Source organism: Eleutherodactylus coqui, chromosome 2, assembly GCF_035609145.1.
Source record: "Eleutherodactylus coqui strain aEleCoq1 chromosome 2, aEleCoq1.hap1, whole genome shotgun sequence".
In the NCBI taxonomy this organism is placed as follows: domain Eukaryota; kingdom Metazoa; phylum Chordata; class Amphibia; order Anura; family Eleutherodactylidae; genus Eleutherodactylus; species Eleutherodactylus coqui.
In genome coordinates, this window is record NC_089838.1 from 306,161,239 (window position 1) to 306,181,068 (window position 19,830).

Consider the following 19,830-nt stretch of genomic DNA (forward strand, 5'->3'; position numbering starts at 1 on the left):
CACCCAAAAAAATCAAAAAGGTGTGATGATACCAAAACTGTAGAATGTGACCCGGGTGCATGTGCATCAATGATCGTTGGCCATGAAAGTGTTAAAGTCCTTGGCAGTTGTGGAGAGAGCAGCGCAAGCTGTGTGAATGCACCATAAATACTGACCAGATCTGGCTATACTGTTACTATTACTACAAGGCCAGTACATAATCCCCATCTCCAACCCTTCTGGCACCCAGGCGGTCACCTCTACGGCGGATGCTCATCTTACGGACATGAAGACTCTTGCTGAAGTCATCTCAGCAGCCTTCAGTGATCCCTTCAGTAGAGCAGTCCACCCAAATGCCACGGAGACATCACCCCTGCAGAGGGGTCCCGAATGGAGGGGCAGAAGGCGGCTTCTAGGACTTCCATCATCTATGATGACGGGGCGCGTGCTGGTCAAGAAGAAGCTGAGCTGGCAGCTAATAACAGAAGGGTACAGCCGACAGCTGACGTCACAGGAGCAACGGAGGACCCTACGAGAAGCCTTCCGTGTGTGGAGTGGAGTGACCCCTCTAATCTTCACGGAGGTGCCCCCCAGGTCCCAGCTCGCTGCCGACATCACACTGGGATTTGGAACAGGTAGGGCAGATGAAATCGAATATGGGTACGTTCACATATAGCAAGTTCAGCACAGGAAATGGGCACCGACTGGTTTGGGTTCGGACGTGGATTTTGGTGTGGATTTCACCCCATTATTTGAGGAGGTGGAATTTGCGCTAAAAATACTCAGCATAAACTGACAGACGAGGGAATTAAAGTAAGAGTCAGTGTATCTGCCTTCAATCAGTTTGTTCCCATTTCCGTATTTGACACGCGCATTTTTAGCCACGCACAAAAAGAAGGAACATGTTCTATCTTTCTGCGCATTTTTATACCAAAGGTCCCCATAGAAGTCAATGGGGTGCACAAATGTGCGGGTAATACAAAAGGAGATGCGTGAACCACTGCGCAATTGCGTTGGAAAAAGGTTATCGTACAAAATTCATCCAAATGGCGGTAGTGAGCGATAATCGTTACGTGTGAACGGGAAATACCTTAAACTTTTCGTTCGTGATCGTTGAGGCTGACTCTTCTATCAACTTAAACGACGTCGTTAGCACTTGCTGGCTTGTCACGCTGTCTGAAAGCTCCCCGCACAGTGCCTGCCATAGAAGGGGTAAGCGCTGAGCGAGGAGCAGCCCGCAAGCTACCGGTGGGACTTTCAGTGTGAAAGGACTGTACAAGCGCTAATAACCTCAGTGGTGACATCAGCGCTCGGGCAGTTGCTTCACCGACTATTGGCCCGTGTAAAAGGGCTTTTACATTGACTTGCAGGAATGCTGCCTTCCAATAGGTGGCGCTGCAGAGGCATTGTTCCATATTTATTATTTGCATATATTTCTCAGAGGAGCGTGCATGACCTTATAAGTCGCCTCACTCACCTTAAGTGCTCTACTTAAGGAGTGATGCTACCCCTCCCGTCAAAGGACAACTCGCACATTGCCGCTATCGAGTAACCATTTAGACAGTAGTTGTCCTCTGTAAAGCCACCTTTAGGCTACATTCACAGGGGAGCTCAATATCAGCCCAATATTGTGCTGTCCATGCTAATGCAAGATGTTTTCTATTCAAAAATGCCTCGCACCACTTCTGTGAAATTGCGATCCTCAGGTGCGTGTTTGACATGCGTCAGAGGATCACAAGTGTTTTCCATTGATTTCAATGGGAAATACAACATCACATTCATATGCACATGATAATCGCCCGGTGTAAGGTACCTTTCCACACACTGAGTGCAGCTGCATTCCCCTCATCCCCTCTCACAGCATGCAGTTTTCCACACACTGAGTGCAGCTGCATTCCCCTCATCCCCTCTCACAGCATGCAGTTTTCCACACACTGAGTGCAGCTGCATTCCCCTCCTCCCCTCTTATAGCATGCGGTTTCCAGTATACTGAGTGCAGCTGCATCCCCCTCTTCCCCTCTCACAGCATGCAGTCTTCCACACACACTGAGTGCAGCTGCATTCCCCTCTTTCCCTCTCATAGCATGCAGTCTTCCACACACTGAGTGCAGCTGCATCCCCCCCCTCCCCTCTCACAGCATGCAGTCTTCCACAGACTGACTGCAGTTGTATTTCCCTCCTTCCCTCTCATAGCATGCAGTCTTCCATCCACTGAGTGCAGCTGCATCCCCCTCATCCCCTCTCACAGCATGCAGTCTTCCACACACTGGGTGCAGCTGCATCCCCCTCATCCCCTCTCACAGCATGCAGTCTTCCACACACTGTGTGCAGCTGCATTCCCCTCCTCCCCTCTCATAGCATGTGGTTTCCAGTATACTGAGTGCAGCTGCATCCCCCTCATCCCCTCTCACAGCATGCAGTCTTCCACACACATTGAGTGCAGCTGCATTCCCCTCTTTCCCTCTCATAGCATGCAGTCTTCCACACACTGAACGCAGCTGCATCCCCCTCCTCCCCTCTCACAGCATGCAGTCTTCCACACACTGACTGCAGCTGCATTTCCCTCCTTCTCTCTCATAGCATGCAGTCTTCCATCCACTGAGTGCAGCTGCATCCCACTACTCCCCTCTCATAGCATGCAGTCTTCCATCCACTGAGTGCAGCTGCATCCCACTACTCCCCTCTCATAGCATGCAGTTTCCAGCATACTGAGTGCAGCTGTATCCCCTCTTCCCCTCTCACAGCATGCAGTTTCCGACATACTAAGTGCAGCTGCATCCTCCTCCTCCCTTCTTTTCAATTTTTTTATTTCCACTTGATGACTATTTTTGTTTCCTGCCGACATTGCTGAGCATTCACATATATCCTCCAGGCAAGAGAGGGGAACTGACGACTCCTTGCATTTGAGACAGATACATATTAGATAAATGGGAGTATTTCCATCTCCATATAATTTACCTGTGTATCTCTGGTGCACGTTTCCACTCCTCAGGTCGACATTTTGGATGCCCTCAAGTGTTTGAGAGTGAAGGAAATGAATTGGCGCATTCTACAAGTGATAGAGAAATCCACTTCAACGATGATCAACATTTCACAGCCAGCGGGCAGCATGGTATTAGTCTGCTAAAGGTATGTGCCACGATCATGCCAAGAGGTAGAAACCCTGATTACCATGGCTGGTAGAAAAGGTTTTCTGTAGGGTTTGTAGGAAATATGAAAATGCATAGAGCTAATCCATCCCTGATCAAGGCTGCTGAAGAACTACTGTTAGATAAGACCTGTATCAGACATCAATGTATTCTGTGGTCCTGTACATCCAGTACTAGGACTAACATGGTGAGAGCAGGGACTGGCAGTGCCAGGATGCCCTTGTGAGGGTGGTTCACACCACTTTATGAAATTAGGGCACGCCCCTCATGATTATAACTATGTGTCCACTTTATTCTTTCAGCTTCTATTAAAGGGGTTGTCCCGAGAAAGCAAGTGGGGGTAAGCACTTCTGTATGGCCATATTAATGCACTTTGTAATGTACATTGTGCATTAATTATGAGCCATACAGAAGTTATTCACTTACCTGCTCCGTTGCTGGCGTCCCTGTCTCCATGGTGCCGTCTAATTTCAGCGTCTAATCTCCCGATAAGACGCGCTTGCGCAGAAGGGTCTTCTCCCTTCTCTTGGGTCTCGGCACGAGCGGCGTTCTGGCTCCGCCCCCTTCTACGCGTCATTGCGTAGCTCCGCCCCGTCACGTGTGCCGATTCCAGCCAATAAGGAGGCTGGAATCGGCAATGGACCGCACAGAGCCCATGGTGCACCATGGGAGAAGACCCGCGGTGCATCGTGGGTGAAGATCCCGGCGGCCATATTGGTAAGGTAAGTAAGAAGTCGCCGCAGAGCAGGGATTCGGGTAAGTACTAAACTTTTTTTTTTTTTTTAACCCATCCCTTGTGTTTGTCTCGCGCCGAACGGGGGGCCTATTGAAAAAAAAAAAAAGCTGTTTCGGCGCGAGACAACCCCTTTAACTAAATGTTATAGAATTATTTTTGTGCTGTTTTTGCCACTAGGAGTATGGACCTGTAGCTGTAATAAGCCCTCATATATGGCAGCATATTAAGGTCCACTTTAAAGAGACCCAATGATCCAGGGCCAAGGTTTAGTTTGTAGACATATTACTTGTTGTTGGCCCTCTACACCATTGTCCTTTTGGATCCACTAGTTTTGGGTGCCATGTTCATCTTCCAAATGCCTGCTGCTAGATTTTAGCTACCTAAGACTTTGTGATGCTCTGATTGGCCCCTACTGATCATGTGAGTAGCACTGACCACCCTGAATGACTAAAACGTGGCCCAGAACTGGCGGATCTACGGAACAAAAGTGCAGAAGACTGACTGCAGGTAACAGGACTTTCCCCTCTAGTCTCTTAACAGAATTTTGTCTTGGAGCCAAAGGGTCACTTTTAGGAAATAGCAGCAGGCAGTGACAGTCCAGGAGTTGCGCTCTGGATGTGCTGAAGAACCGTCACTATATGTAATGGAAGTAACGTATGCTTGTACTATTAGTTTGTGACTTACTATCTCCTCTATTAGGTGGCAGTGCATGAGATAGGACACGTCCTGGGATTACCGCACAGTAACCGGCCTGATTCAGTGATGTCTCCATCGTACCATACGGAGGGAAGCAGCCTGGAGTTGGCCACCAGTGACCGGAGAGACATTCAGCAACTGTATGGTGAGACCATTATAGAGACATGTGGTGACGTCTACGGACAGAAGGACACTGATAGATGGGAAAATGTTCAGGAAACAGCAAGGAATGGCTGTATAGATAATGACAGATACACGTTAGACACTTGTTGGCCAAGAGCTTTATCTCTTGACCACCAATACACATACATGCTCACCTCGTCCTGGCTGGCCTTTCTTTCCTCTAGCATCTGCCATCAAGGGAGAGCCGGTAGGTTTCCACACATATTAGATGGTTGACCGATCCTGATGAAATCAGCATGTTGAGCAGACAGTAATCTAATGTGCATGGCCAGGTTTAGAGATAGGTGGACATGTGTACAGACAACATCAGTTGCAAGCAATGACATTCACATAATCATTATAGACTATTATATTCTGTGCCAAGCAATGACTTGTACACATAATAGTAGAGTCAAGTATTGATGTGCACAGATAATGGTAGGCCAGGAAGGGTATCCTTAGGGAGAGCACCCAGAAGGTGTGAGGAGACTTATAAGGCCATCCATGCTCCTCTGGGAAATATGCAAATAGAACGATGGAACAATACCTCTGCAGCACCAGATAATAGTAGAGACAAGCAGAGATGAGTGAATCCATATCAGTGAGCTGCCTAGAGGCCTGGAGTCCTCCTCAGCATCAGGTCTACCCTTGCCATGAAATCAAGATGAAATTTCTGCAGTGTGCAGATGACCTCCTGCTACTATCACCAGGTACACCTACCTCAGCCTGTAAATCAATCAAGGAGTCTCGTATCAGCCAAAGATTGTAGAAGACAAGGGAAAACTCCCTATGCTATCAGAAGACGACTACCACTATCTCAAACAACCAATCATTGTCTGGCATAAAATCTTTGACAGCGTCACTCACCTTGCATACCAACACACATAACAGATGGAAATGCTATAAAAGTATGAGGCATTGGATCATGGATTAGCCTAGTCATTTAGACCTGCAGTCACTACAAGGCTCCTCGTTGTCTTGCGGTCCCTACACTATCAAGACAACTGACCCCAAGCTGCAGACAGAATGGCAGAACCCTACCTGTAAGCAAGGCGATCGCCTTGATAAAAGCGGCCCCGCACTGGAACCTCGGACCTGACTATCCCTGAAGGAGTAATACACAGAACCAGGCAGAACTGACACACAGACAGAACCACACGGAGCTGACAGCAGACAGATGCAGGACAGAGTGGAAACAAACTGACATGAAAGTGACAAAATAAATGTAAGAACAGACGCAGATATGCAGGAAGCCTCATACAGGACAGAAGGTCAGGAAACAGACCCAAGACAGAGAGGCAGACAGGATACAGATCAGCTATAGCAAGCATGCAGGAAAACCAAACCAACCAGGCAGAGGGCGGATATTTATCTGCAAACAGACTGTTGGTGATTGGCTATCAGGAGAACACTACACCCAGCTATCTCAATCATTCCACACCTGTGGGTCTGTGCTGCTAAAAACCTATGTGGTAGAACATCCCAGCCAGCACAACCCTTACACAAAGCTTTGCTGCATCAAAGTGTTCCAAACAAAGCAAACATCACAGTATAATCCACCAAACCCACCTCAGCCAACCCAGCATTCAGCACCACCTCACAAGAGCTAAAAACCACACAAGAAGCAAGAGGAGTATATCAGTGACTGGAGGAGTGAGATAAGATAATCTCAGAGACTGACTATATACCAGGGGCTACAGAGGGACTACAAGCTGGCCCCATATCTGGAAATCTTACCAGACCCCTGAGAGCGGCAGATCCTCCACAGACTGAGAGCCCACAGCCTTGGCATCAGATCAGGTGGCACAGACAGAGCTACAAGCCCAGGTAGAGCAGACTGTGCCAATGATGTCCACTCACTGACTGCCCGATGAGTGAGTAGTCGATCATCAGGACTTCAAGCGGCCCTTTTGTCTAGATGGTTTGTGCAGGGGCACACTATGTGCCTCCATGTCTGGCATTGTACCCTGCCGACTACGCTAAATTGATGTCGTGGTAGGGGCAGGCGACACAATGCGGATACTGGGCTTGCAAAAATATATATTTTTTATTTTAAGAAATAAACGTGAAGATGAAGTTGCTGTAGAAACTTGTGTTAATAGATAAGCAATATGCAGTTATTCAGAAATTTTAGACTACTTAATTGACTGTAACTAAGAGCAGTCCTCAGCGCACCCCAACCGGTCATGGTTTCAGGATATCCTATAGTAAGAACACCTGTGGCAATGTGTGAGGCACAGAAATAATTACATCACCTGTGCAATACTGAGGAAATACTGAAAACATGACCTGTTGGGGGTCTCTGAGGACTGGAGTTGGGAAACACTGAACAAGAGTACGGTAACAATCTTTTGTAAATCACAAATATTAGCAATACACCTAACACATGGTAGTACTACCGAACGTTTCAAAGCAGCAATAGCGATCTCCTGCACACAGCCCGAAAATAACAAAAGTGATGTCCAATAACTTGTCCACAACTGGCGAATGAATATCTGTTCCTCTGGTTTTGGATTTTAACTAGCAGGCCTGGTTTTAAGTCTCTACCCATGTGCACATGTTGGGTCTTTTCCTGAGGCCCCACCTCACTTACATATCTCCAGCATGTTTGGTACCATAATGTAGGGGATTCATCTTTGGATGCTTGTTGGGGGTACCACGATTCGCAGAGCTGCAGAATGATGTGAATCCCTTGTAGTAGTCTATTTAGCTGTAATCTCTCACCTTTATTCTCAGCAACATCAGTTCTGTCGCATTATGGAGCTATGCTTCTCAAACACCGGCTGCCTCCTTTCTTGTGCTGCTGTTCCTCTCTAACAGGCACAGCTCCCCAAGCTGACTCCTCACTCCCTTGGCAGCTCCTTCTCTTTGGCAATGCAGTCTCTGTTAAAGCTCAGTACCACAGAAATTGCTCTCCAGCTTGCATCTTTATATGATCTCAAGTCCTCCATATCTCCCATCTGACCTCTGTAGCTCATGGGAAGTTGCATACAACACTCCATAGAGAAATACACAGACTGCAGTAATGTATGACGGCCAGTAGACGTCACCCTTATACCATCCAGATTACATAACTATAGGAACTAAGCTCATTACAGCAGAAGCTCAAACCTGGGCTCCCTGCTTACCCTAACAGTGTAACCGGGAGGCCGTGGAAGATGAGGCCCACTTCCTGCTGCAATGCCCCAGCTACTCAGAGGATGCTCTGATCTCTTCCCGGGTATCAGCTCCATAAAGGAGAAAGAGAAACTGCGCATCCAGTAGGGTAAAAGAGGAAAACACAGCTGCCATAGCAGCACAATATAAGCATGTGATAAGTCATGGACTTCTGTACCCCCTACCCAGGATATATCTTTAACCCCCAAGTCCTCAGCCCCCATCCTTCACCTCTGTGCCTCAATCACTACTCTCCACTTACGTTGGCCATGCTAATGTTCATTTGGTCCTCATGAAACCTTAAAGATTGTATCTGTACAGTGAAATAAATATCTACAAGGTGGTCTAGCGGTATGGAGACACGGGAACAAATAGAAAACGGTGGTTGGGAATGCCATCCTGTGTGTGGCATGCAGCTATTGGGAAGGGGGCAAATCAAAGAAAGGGGCCATTTTGAAGGCCGCCAACTTGGAACCAAGTTGATAGTTTTAAATGGGAAGGGGTCTATGTCACATATATATCTAATTTGATGAGGAATCTAATTCTGTACTTAAATGTCATGTGCCTTTATTTCTGTCAAAGCTATTAACAATTTTTCCATGACATGGAACACAACAACGATTCTCTACAGGACATGCTTCATGTGCTCCCTGTTGTTTAGATTCATCAAGACTATCCTCTTCTTCCATTCATGATGCACTTAGAGCAACACCTCAGCAGAAGTGTTTGCACAGGCGTCCCAACCACTGTTTTCCATTTATTCAGGTATTTCCATACCTTTGGACCACCCTGATGGGGAAAACAGGGAAGAAACATGGAATAATGATATAATACTCCATGTGAAGGCTCTGCCTACAGGCATGACATAGTATATTTTAGAAAACCCTTTGAAGAAGATCTTGTTCAGTTAAACATGTTGACGTGTATACAGACTAACGCCATACTTGTAACATGGCTGCATTTTAGTATCTGTGCTGTGGCCATAACACCCAGACATCTGTGATTTTAGAGAACCCTGTGATGCGATTCTAGCTTCACTACACCATTTAGAGTCTTTGTGTAGTCAGCCTGTCGGGGGGGGGGGGGGGGGGGGGAGAGTTAACTTCCTGTAGTCGGGTAACTGTAAAGGTTTATTTAGAGAGATCCTAGGCCGGACATGTGTGTCTCATGGACAAATTGTAGGTTATGGTAGAGCATGTGGTGCTTATGCATGGTAAAAAGGTGGGGCGTGGCACACAAGTTGTTGTGTTGGCCATGGTGATGGAATGAGCATCAAGTACATCAGGGTGGTACAGGGGTGGGTATGGATTGAGTTATGAGCCATGAGAGGAACCCTGGAAGCCTATTGCAAAGAGGTTGGTTGTAGCTTGAGAATGTGGACTGTGAAAAACCCTGGAGCCTCCAAGTCAGAGAAGAAAGTGCCCAGTGAGTCGGTCCGTCATAAAACCGACCATTAAGAGACAGTAGGTGCTTACTATTGTGAACTGTTGAGAGTGTTCACAGTTACACCAGACCAGGAAAGTAACTAAGAGACATAGTAACATAGTATGTTAGGCTGAATGAAGACAATGTCCATCTAGTTCAGCCTGCTTCAACCCCCCCCCCCCCACACACACCCTTGTTGGACCAAAGGAAGGCAAAAAAAACCCCCAACAAGCCAATTGAGCTAATTTGGAGGAAAAATTTCCTTCCTGACTCCATATGGCAGTCAGAATAATCCCAGGATCAACGTTTCAGTTTCTACTTAACTCCAAAACCAGGATCAACAACCCCACTGGTCACCTAATGTCTATATCCTGTAATATCGTAGTGCTCTAGAAAGACATCTAGTCTCCTCTTAAACTCCTCTATTGATTTTGCCATCACCACGTCCTCTGGCAGAGAGTTCCACAGTCTCAATGTTCTCGTCCCTCGCCCCTATACCTCTTTTAATGCACCCCAAGACTTTTTTGGCTTTTGCAGCAGCTGACTGGCATTGGTTACTCCAGTTTAGTCTACAATCTACTAGTACCCCCAGGTCTTTTTCCATATCACTTTTCCCTAGCTGTACCCCATTAAGTGTATATTGGTGACCTCTGTTTCTCCTGCCCATGTGCATAACCTTACATCTATCAGTATTGAACTTCATTTGCCATTTTTCTGCCCAACCCCCAGCTTATCGAGGTCCGTTTGTAGCCGCACATTGTCCTCCGTTGCATTGATTATATTGTATAATTTTGTGTCATCTGCAAATATTGATATTTTACTGTGCAGCCCCTCTATCAGGTCATTGATAAATATGTTGAACAGAATGGGGCCCAATACTGAACCCTGTGGAAACCCACTAGCAACAATCAGGGTACGAACCATTTATTACCACCCTCTGCTTTCTATTTCCGAACCAGTTCTTTACCCAGCTACACACGTTTTTGCCCAGACCAAGCTGTCTCATTTTATATATTAACCTATTATGCGGCACGGTGTCAAATGTTTTAGAGAAGTCCAGATATAGAATAGCAATAGACTCTCCCAGGTCCAGCCTAGAATTTACTTCATTGTAGAAGTTGATCAGATTGGACTGACCCCTCATGAACCCGTGCTGGTGAGGGGCTATACTGTTGTTTTTCTTGAGGTATTCCAGGATGGGATCTCTCAGAAACCCCTTGAATATTTTTCCAATTATTGAAGTGAGACTTACCGGCCTGTAGTTACCAGGCTCACTTTTGGACCCCTTTTTGTATATTGGAACAAAATTGGCAATGCACCAATCCAGTGGTACAACCCCAGTCTCAATAGTGTTCATAAATATAAGAAATAGCAGTCTGTTGATCACATCACTTAGTTCCCTTAGAACCCTTGGGTGTATTCCATCTGGGCCCGGCGATTTATCGATTTTAATCCTCTTTAAAACTGTGAATATGAAGAGAATGAGAATTGATCCTACATGGGCTGATAAGCTAAGACCGAGTAATAAAGCCAGCATTGCCAAACTACTTGAACTTGCGTTGCAACATTCTGAAACTGCCAAGTTAACTTGACTGTACCGCTAATTCAGCTGCCAAGTAAAGACGGTTATAGTTTACTGCTCCATGTTCTCCATGTCTTACTCCACCTGCACATGGGGAACCCCCACAAGCGACATTAGAATAGTTTTGTGACATTTAATGTGTCTAACGTGTCTTTTCAGGGGTTTGTGAAGGGCCATTTGATGCCGTATTTGATTGGTTATGGACAAAGCGGAGTCCCAGGGGAACATCTGTCTTGAGGTTCAGCACCTTCTTCCTTAGAGGACGGTGGTCTTGGTTGTATGAAAACAAAAACAACAGAACTCGTCCCCGAGACCCAAGATTGATCTCTAGTGAATGGGGGATCCCATTACAAACCAAGCTGGACGCAGTTCTGCACATTTGGGACTCAACTCAACAGGAAACATATTTCTTTGCAGGTCAGAACGATGATAAGAACTCTTGGTTCTACAATATTGTTTTGTTGTCTCTGAATAGGTGCAATGTAGGAATATAGGATCTGGGCTCAATGTTTCTGATATAGAGGGGCACAACGGGCAGATAATTTGGCCCGACCCCTGACAACAGTGCCAAAAGTACTTCACTGAAGACACCCTGCTCAAAACCAGGGTCTTCACCAGTCATGATGGACATCCCAACACTTCTGGATACTAAAAACTCTTATTTTGCAGGAGCCCATGTGTGGACAGATCACTCTGGCAAATCTAAGTTGATACTTGTAGGTGCCCAAAGACATAAATTCCCTCAGCTTATCCATGAGAGGTTTCCTGGGATCACTGGACCTATAGATGCAGCGTACTTCAATCACACACAGAAAACAATATACTTCTTTACTAGATTGATGGTAAGAGCATGGGAGCCCGCATTGTTAAAGGTTTTGGAAATCCTGGTGGTTTTCTTTCAAAAACAGTGTTCTTGAGCTGCAATACCGGACATGACCTGTGGACAGGCGTGGAGCTGTTTCTGGATGATAGCAGTCATAAACCCTCTACAACTTTATTAATAGATTACAGTATGGAATAATATTGTGACCTACAAGAGGTCTGAGAATTGTAGCCAGTGATGATCCCTAAAATTAGGGGTCTGAATTTCAGTCTCTGAAAAACGCACATGTTTTGTATTTTTAATCAATGTTAATTATTCTCAGAAATGTAAAATGTATGTTCTTTTAAATGTAGAAAAAAAACTCTGCAGTACAATAGCAACCTAAAGCTTCTTCATATCTGCATTGAAGGCTCTAGGAATGAGTGTTTTGCTAAGCTTGTGCCTGCATTCAAAGGCCTGCACCTTTCTTGCAGAATTAAGCGGCTTAGGTTGCAGATGCTCTTGGCAGCCAAAAATGCTGCGCTAACGAGGCCACTTGCAAGTGGTTGTTGATGCCATCCATGCTTAAAAATAACATAGTAACATAGTTCGTAAAGCAGAATGAAGACAATGTCCATCTAGTCCAGCCTGTTTATCCTCCTGTGTTGTTGATCCAGAGGAAGGCAAAAAACCCCAAGAGCAGAAGCCAATTAGCCTTTTCGGGGAAAAAATTCCTTCCCGTCTCCCTAATGGCAATCAGACTGTTCCCTGGATCAACCCCCAATAGTTCCTACCTGCCTGTATACCCAGATTAACAATTAACCTAAGATTTATATCCTATAATATCCTTCGTCTACAGAAAGAAATCAAGGCCTCATGTCCATGGGCAAAAGTTGATTTTAAATCCGCAGCGGATCCGCACCCCATAGGGATGCATTGACCACCCGCGGGTAGATAAATACCCGCGGATGGTCAATAAAAGTGAATTAAAAAAATATGGAGCATGAAAAAAAATGGACATGCTCCATTTGGTGCGGGTCTCCCGCAGGATTCTATTGAAGCCTATGGAAGCCGTCCGGATCCGCGGGAGACCTAAAATAAGAATTACTTACCCGCAGCGGACCGTGCAGGCCTTCCCTTCTTCGCGGCCGGATCTTCTTTCTTCGGCCCGGCGCATGCGTGCCGAGCACATCCGCCAGCTGAAAAAAGAAGATCCGGCTGTGAAGAAGAGAAGACCTGCACGGTCCGCTGCGGGTAAGTTTATTCTTATTTTCAGCGCTCATGTCCGCGGGGCAGGAGGGACCCGCTACGGATTCTCCATGGAGAATCCATAGCGGGCCTGATTTTCCCCGTGGACATGAGGCCCAAGTCCCCTTTTAAACTCCTCTATGGATTCTGCCATCACCACATCCTCAGGCAGAGAGTTCCACAGTCTAACTGCTCTTACAGTAAATAACCCCTTTCTGTGTTGGCGATGAAACCTGCTTTCCTCTAAACGTAGCAGATGCCCTCTCGTTACCGTCGTGGTCCTGGGTATAAACAGATCCTGAGAGAGATCCTTGTATTGTCCCCTCATGTATTTATACATGGTTATTTGATCACCCCTTAGCCATCTTTTTTCCAGGGTAAATAATCCCAATTTGGATAGCCTCTCTGCGTATTACAGTCCCATCATTCCTTGTATTAGTTTAGTCGCCCTTCTTTGAACGCCCTCAAGCACTGTGACATCTTTCCTGAGCACCGGTGTCCAGAACTGTATGCAGTATTCCATGTGAGGCCTGACTAGTGCCTTATATAATGGTAGAATAATGTTCTCGTCCCTCGCCCCTATACCTCTTTTAATGCACCCCAAGACCCTATTAGCTTTTGCAGCAGCTGACTGGCATTTGTTACTCCAGTTTAGTCTACAATCCACTAGTACCCCCAGATCCTTTTCCATATCACTTTTCCTTAGCTGTACCCCATTTAGTGTATATTGGTGATATCCGTTTCTCCTGCCCATGTACATAACCTTACATTTATCAACATTGAACGTCATTTGCCATTTTTCTGCCCAAGCCCCCAGCTTGTCCAGGTCCGTTTGTAGCCGCACATTGTCCTCCGTTGCATTGATAGTAATATAGAGTTTTCTAAACATGAAACTGATATTTCTTCTACTTATTACTACTAACAGGCAGCAATATTGCTTTTACTTACTGCTCTTTTAACCAGCATCCTCCCTCTTGTCCTCTTATCTGACATGTAGGTCACTGTCTTTGACATGAAGACCCATCAGCCCTTGGAACGATTCCCCCGGAGGATTACCGACATGTTCCCACCTGTGCTACCCATGGATCATCCTATTGGGAACTTGGATGCAGCTTACTACTCCTATACACACCAGGCCTTGTTCTTTTTAAAGGGGCTCTATTTCTGGAAGGTGGTGGGATCCAAGGAGAGATCACAGAATCCCAGTCTGCCCATTAATGGTGTATTGCCCAGTAGAAGGGTCTCAGAGCAATGGTTTGATATCTGTGATATTACATCAGCTTGATTAGTTAGAGATAATATGTAATACCATCATTCGTTGTCAATACCATCATATAACACTGCCTATATGGTAATAGCAGTACATTATGGTAATACATAGTGTTATGTGTTGACTAGTCACCATTATAGGGGGTTTACATGTTTCAGCATGGTTCCCACATTGTAGCAGTCATTGGCTGCATGGGCATGTAGACCACTAAATACTAGCGGTCCAGTGCCTAGGGCGTCCACTGGTGGACAGGCGGCCTCAGGGGCAGTCAGAAGGTGTTTTTTTTTTTGTTTGTTTCAAATTTTTGCTGGCATACGGTCCCCTCTCTCCTGCCAAATTGGGGGTCAACGCTCCAGTCATTTCAATGGGGCTGATGGAAATATCTGAGCAGGTGCTCCTCGGGTACTTGACAGTCCAATTGAAAGTGAATGGAGCGCTGGTACACTTGTGCAGACAACGCTTCATTTAGCCTCCTCCTCATTGCGGGGGTGCAGTAATCCAGCAGTGAGGAAGACAGGACCCCCATTCTTGAAATTTACGGGGGTCCCAACTGTGAGACCTCACCCGATCAGCAGGTTTTTCCCTCTCTTGTGGATATCTTGTGGACAGGGGATGACTTGATATTCTGGTACAATTGATTTAACATTACAATGCAATTCAGTTCTGGTCAAAAGGCTGGATTGTCAGACTTTCTGGATTACAGATTAAAGGAACGTTTGTATTTTTTCTATCCTGTGTTGTCCTGTTAGCTCAGTTTCCCAACTGCCTGATAAATATGGCTTTTTTATAATGAGAAATAATATAAATATTGTATATTTAAGGATGTTATTTTTTGAATTATTAAGATAATATTTTATATTGGTCTGATTACAATGTAAACTATCTGTTGTATTATAAATGTTTATATCACTAAGGCTCATGTGTTTCTCAGGAGTGGAAAAAAAAAGTTTTACCAAGTAGCTAATTTTGATTTTAGGTATATATCGGATTAGTGAAATTAAACTTCCCCAACTCAGAGCCTCTGGAGGACGCTCTTATGCTGCTAATGAGAAATGTGGACAACGGCCACTCCAGATGATGCTCATTTTGTAAAAAAAAAAAAAAGATAAAAAGTTGTCGATAGGTGGCGCTGTAACTATACAAATCACACTACAAATGTTCAACATGCGGGACCAACCTTTGGGGTTTGCGACCTGTACGACTGTGGTGTACATAAACATAGGCAGCATCTGCACCCCTTTCATCTAAGTGCTGTGCGTCTTAGACATGTGGAGACCACTCACATTTGTGCTGCATCCTACTCAGTCCTGGCTTTAATCTTTGTCATGGGTGCATTCCCCTAGGGTGGGTCGCCTCTTCCAAGTTGAGCTGCGGAATTCCGCTTGCGGAGCCCGTCACGGCTGTGGGCACTAGGCCTTACTTGTCTGTCTATTTGTTTGTGTACACACACTTTGTTTTTACTGAGGTACTTCCTCACTTACGGACTGCAGTGTCCTCACGGTAATAGGAGTTCAGAGATTTCCAATGTCCATCACCATTCTCCGATCCAGTAAGCTGTAGAATGATGTCTCTGTAATAGCTCTAGCAGCTGTAACCTTTGTGATTCTGCAGTACAAACTCCTGCAACAGCACAGTCTGAACGATCCTTCCTAGCCCAATGCTGCTCCGGGCACAGCTAGAAGCCCAATGAGTCTTTCACCAGCCCTTACTCTCAGACAGCTACAAGAAGTCCTCGGCGGCTCTCTTTTTCATCATCTCTCTGTGATGGGCTTCTCAATCAATTCCCCTGTCCTCAGGAAGTTTGCACCTGTTCTATGCTTGCTGTGGGCGGCCCGTCCGTCCTGGCTGAACTCCCTGTTCTGCGGTGCGCAGTGGAGAGATGGCCTGTCCTGACTTCTGTCAGAGGACACCTGTCTTCTGCATCTGCACGAAATCCTGGAGGGGGGCGGCCCATCGGAGGAAGAAGAAAGCCTGCTGGGAGATGACCTCCGGAGGACAACAACAACCGAAGAAAAGGTAAGTATTATGTTTTCATGCTTTAGTAGCCAAAAATCGTGGGTTCCCTGTGTCCATTAGGCAGACCAGAGAACAATGACTGCTAAAGCATAAAAACATTATTTGTGTCAGAACCCCTTTTAACCCCTTGACACTTAAGAATATACATATATGCCCTCCAGCGGTGGGGTATACTGAGCTGGATCGGGAGCTGAGCCTACTCCATACACAACGCGTACCAGTTGTCCCTAACAGTGGACACCCATCTGCAGCAGCCATGAATGGAAAGCATTCATGCTGATTGTGGCCGTTAACTCTTTAAATGCCCTGATTGGAGTTCGACATCCTGAACGCTTCTGCCATCCCCGTGCCCCACCACCAGTGATGAGGTTGCAAGGTGCTGTTTATTTCTCATGGCAGTCCAGGGCTTTCTGAAGGCTCAGCTGATTGTCGAGGATTCCGAGTGGCGGACCCCCCACAGATCCGCTATGGATGGCCTATCCTGAGGGTAATTCATCAGTAGTAAAAGCCCGAAATACCCCTTTAAGTGGGTTATAAAGGAATCAATGGAGATGAAAAACAAGATAATTGGGATTATAAACAATCCAAGTCGTTTTATGGGAGTGGTGCACAACGCACCTTTCTGGATACGATGGAGCCAATGGAATTGCCAAAAATATGCAAAGTTAATTTAGAACACAGAGATGGAACAAATACCAGAAGGAGAGGGAAGAAATTTCAATAGACAGTGACCTAATGCCGTTTGGACTAACTCAGCTCCCTTGGTAATATCCACACAAGTAGTGAGAGATCAACGGGGTTTGAAAAACAATATTAACCCTTTCCAATCCACTGTCTGACATCTGAAGACATTATGATTTAAGGCTGTACAGATGTTGGAAGACATCCGTCGAGGTTCTCTTACTGTATATTGCCAGCCTCCCTGCTGTCGGAGCCTATCCAACGTGTCACCTCATGCAGTACTGGTTTCAGCGAGCATAGAGCGCCGTTGTATAACGGCAGAAAAAGAGTAAGCCTCTAGGAAAACCAGGATACAAGTTGGATTAGAAAGGGTTAATGTTAATTTGCAAAGGGTTGTTCTATAACACAGACATGTATAGTTCACAGGTCCTTCCGAGAGATGTAAGCACCTCCTTTTTAACAGTATCATAAACCATACTTAGTGTCTTTACTTCTTGAGATTGCGATATTATAAAACATTTGGCCTCTGCCTGTGACCTGTGAGCAATATTCCTTTAAGTGACAATTGCTAAAGCATTGATATGTATCTATATAACAGGCTTGTTACACTGACTCAGTCTCTATAAGTGTGCACGCCCATGATTCCTATAGAGGTTGACCTCACTTACGGTTTGTGTATGAGAAGAGGACATAGCGCTGTCCAGATGTTCTTCAGTTGGTCTCTGTTTGCTCAGTGCACTGTAGCAAGGCTCACATGTACCCACGCTTGTAGCTCCCATCCTGCTGGCGGACTGTGGCTTCTGCAGCACTCTATCATGCCAGCGGGCTCCAAACGGCCCCCAAAGTCCCCAGCCTTCTAAGGCAATGTCCAAAACTCTTTACCTCACTCCGGTAAACAGGTCCTACAGAAAACGGTGTACCTTCTTAGCCTCTATTATGCCACACATGGTGAATTGCCGCACTTTTTGGCTCAAGTCTTTCCATTGCCACAGCAAGCAGTTAACCCTTTTGGGCTGAATCCCTACAAATGGACATTACAGAGTTTTTACTCAAATCCGTCTGCCCGTCTGTGCCGATTCATTTCCTAATATACCCTTATAATGTTCAGAGCTCTCTCTATAGCTCCAGCTCTCCAGGTCTGTATATTATGCAGTGTGATTGCAGTTACTAGACTGCTTTTTGGTTTTAAAAGCCTGCAGTTACCCTGGTTGACCACTGAGTGGCTCTCCTTATTAACAATGGCGCTGTCCTCCTTCCGTACATTCCGGGAAGATACTTGATATTGAAGTATAAACTGTAATATAATAAACCAGACTAAAAATAAATCACTGACATAACCAGAACGCCAATGCTTACTAAGGAAATGAGACAAAAGTCAGGCAGGGAGGTGCCAAAAAGTCAATTCAATTGGAATCAGCAATTTACACCCCTCAAAGAAAGGTCTTGAAGTGACCCCTTCTGGGTTCTGTAAGGATATGTGCACAGAGGATTCAGCATGATGCACTGTCACCTGGGTAAATGCCAAAAAGCTGGGCAGAAGCAGAGGGGGTGCCATCCTGTGCCATTCTGGTCTGGCATGTTCAAGTTCTTCAGTTCCTAGGACTGAGCCGAACACCAGAAGGAAATAGCCTTGAACGACCCCTAATCCTCCTTTTTCCTTGGAGGAAAAGTGCCCACCCTGCCTAAAAAATTAGACCTACCTCTGCTGCTTGCCAATCCGGAGATCTCTGGGGATCGTTATACAGGTGGCTCATTTAGCATGGCGGCATGTTCAGTGGTTGTCATGATCTGCCTGGGAACCTGAATGGCTGGCCTTAGCTATGTGCGAGAAGCGCGGTCACACAGGGTGCTAGCCAGCAGTTTGTAGGGGTGCACCGGACCGATGAAGGGTAGGGATGATTGTCCCCCATACGTCTGCCCAGCCATATGATCTTCTTCCTCCCTGTAGCATCATCTAGTGCAGCTATATGAATCCTCCTGCTCTTGGCTCTGTCTCCTCCGCTCTGATGTTCTGAGGTGCGTCTGTCAGCCCAGCAATGTCCCTGCAACACAATTGTTTAGTTCTGCTACTGTATTTATGCACTGAGCTTGGTTCTGGTGCTGTATTTAGGTCAATAGCTGGGCTCTGCTACAGAATTTATGTTATGTACTTGGTTATTGTGCTATAGTTATGTTATGAGTTTGATTCTGGTAATGCATCTATGTATTGAGGTTAGTTGTTTCTATATGTATTTTATGAGCTTGGTTCTGGTGCATCATTTATATAAAGGCAGATTTTAATGAACTAAGGAAGAGGATAGGAAGAATCCAATGGCTGGATGTTCTTAAGGACAGAAATGTTCAAGAAGGTTGGGAAATATTGTGAAATGAGATTCTCAAAGCACAAACGTTAACAATCCCTAAAAGAAGGAAGAATGGGAAGCATTTAAAAAAAACCAGGATGGATGAACGCATAACTTACACACTTGTCAAAAAGGAAGAAAAATATGAGATTGTCAGTTTTCGCCTGGAGAATCACTTTAAAGGCCTGAGAAGTTTTTTTTGCCCCCCCCCCCCCAACCCCCCTACATTATGTCAGCCATAACTTTAAAAAAAGATTCCCTGTGTTTTGGGGCCGTGATTGTAGCAGGATGAGTTTTAGGTTCATCTACGAGGTTCATATGTTACATGTGTTACCGCAGAATGCAGAACTAATCATTTGACTTTATGTTTCCCTTTGGGATTCTCTTTGACACTGATGTCATGTAATTAGAGATGAGCGAACGTACTCGTCCGAGCTTGATACTCGTTCGAGTATTAGCGTGTTCGAGATGCTCGTTACTCGTAACGAGTACCACGCGATGTTCGGGTTACTTTCACTTTCATCTCTGAGACGTTAGCACGCTTTTCTGGCCAATAGAAAGACAGGGAAGGCATTACAACTTCCCC

At 45.7% G+C, this 19,830-nt stretch overlaps 1 protein-coding gene across 1 annotated transcript; it reads left to right on the plus strand.

Moving 5' to 3' along the window:
• The first annotated feature begins 265 nt into the window (after nucleotides 1-265).
• Nucleotides 266-14,220, plus strand: LOC136610253 (matrix metalloproteinase-21-like). The gene is made up of 6 exons (XM_066589491.1): nucleotides 266-614; nucleotides 2,972-3,108; nucleotides 4,564-4,705; nucleotides 11,045-11,302; nucleotides 11,555-11,727; nucleotides 13,933-14,220. Exons 1-6 carry the CDS (start codon nucleotides 266-268, stop codon nucleotides 14,218-14,220), a joined length of 1,347 nt encoding a protein of 448 aa, XP_066445588.1.
• Nucleotides 14,221-19,830: the final 5,610 nt, after the last annotated feature.

Bases quoted from the DNA above. Each gene is read 5' to 3' on its own strand.
- LOC136610253 (XM_066589491.1), top strand. From the start codon at position 266: ATGAAGACTCTTGCTGAAGTCATCTCAGCAGCCTTCAGTGATCCCTTC. The intron at 615-2,971 runs GTAGGGCAGATG...TCCACTCCTCAG, and splicing joins CACACTGGGATTTGGAACAG to GTCGACATTTTGGATGCCCT. The intron at 4,706-11,044 runs GTGAGACCATTA...GTGTCTTTTCAG, and splicing joins AGACATTCAGCAACTGTATG to GGGTTTGTGAAGGGCCATTT.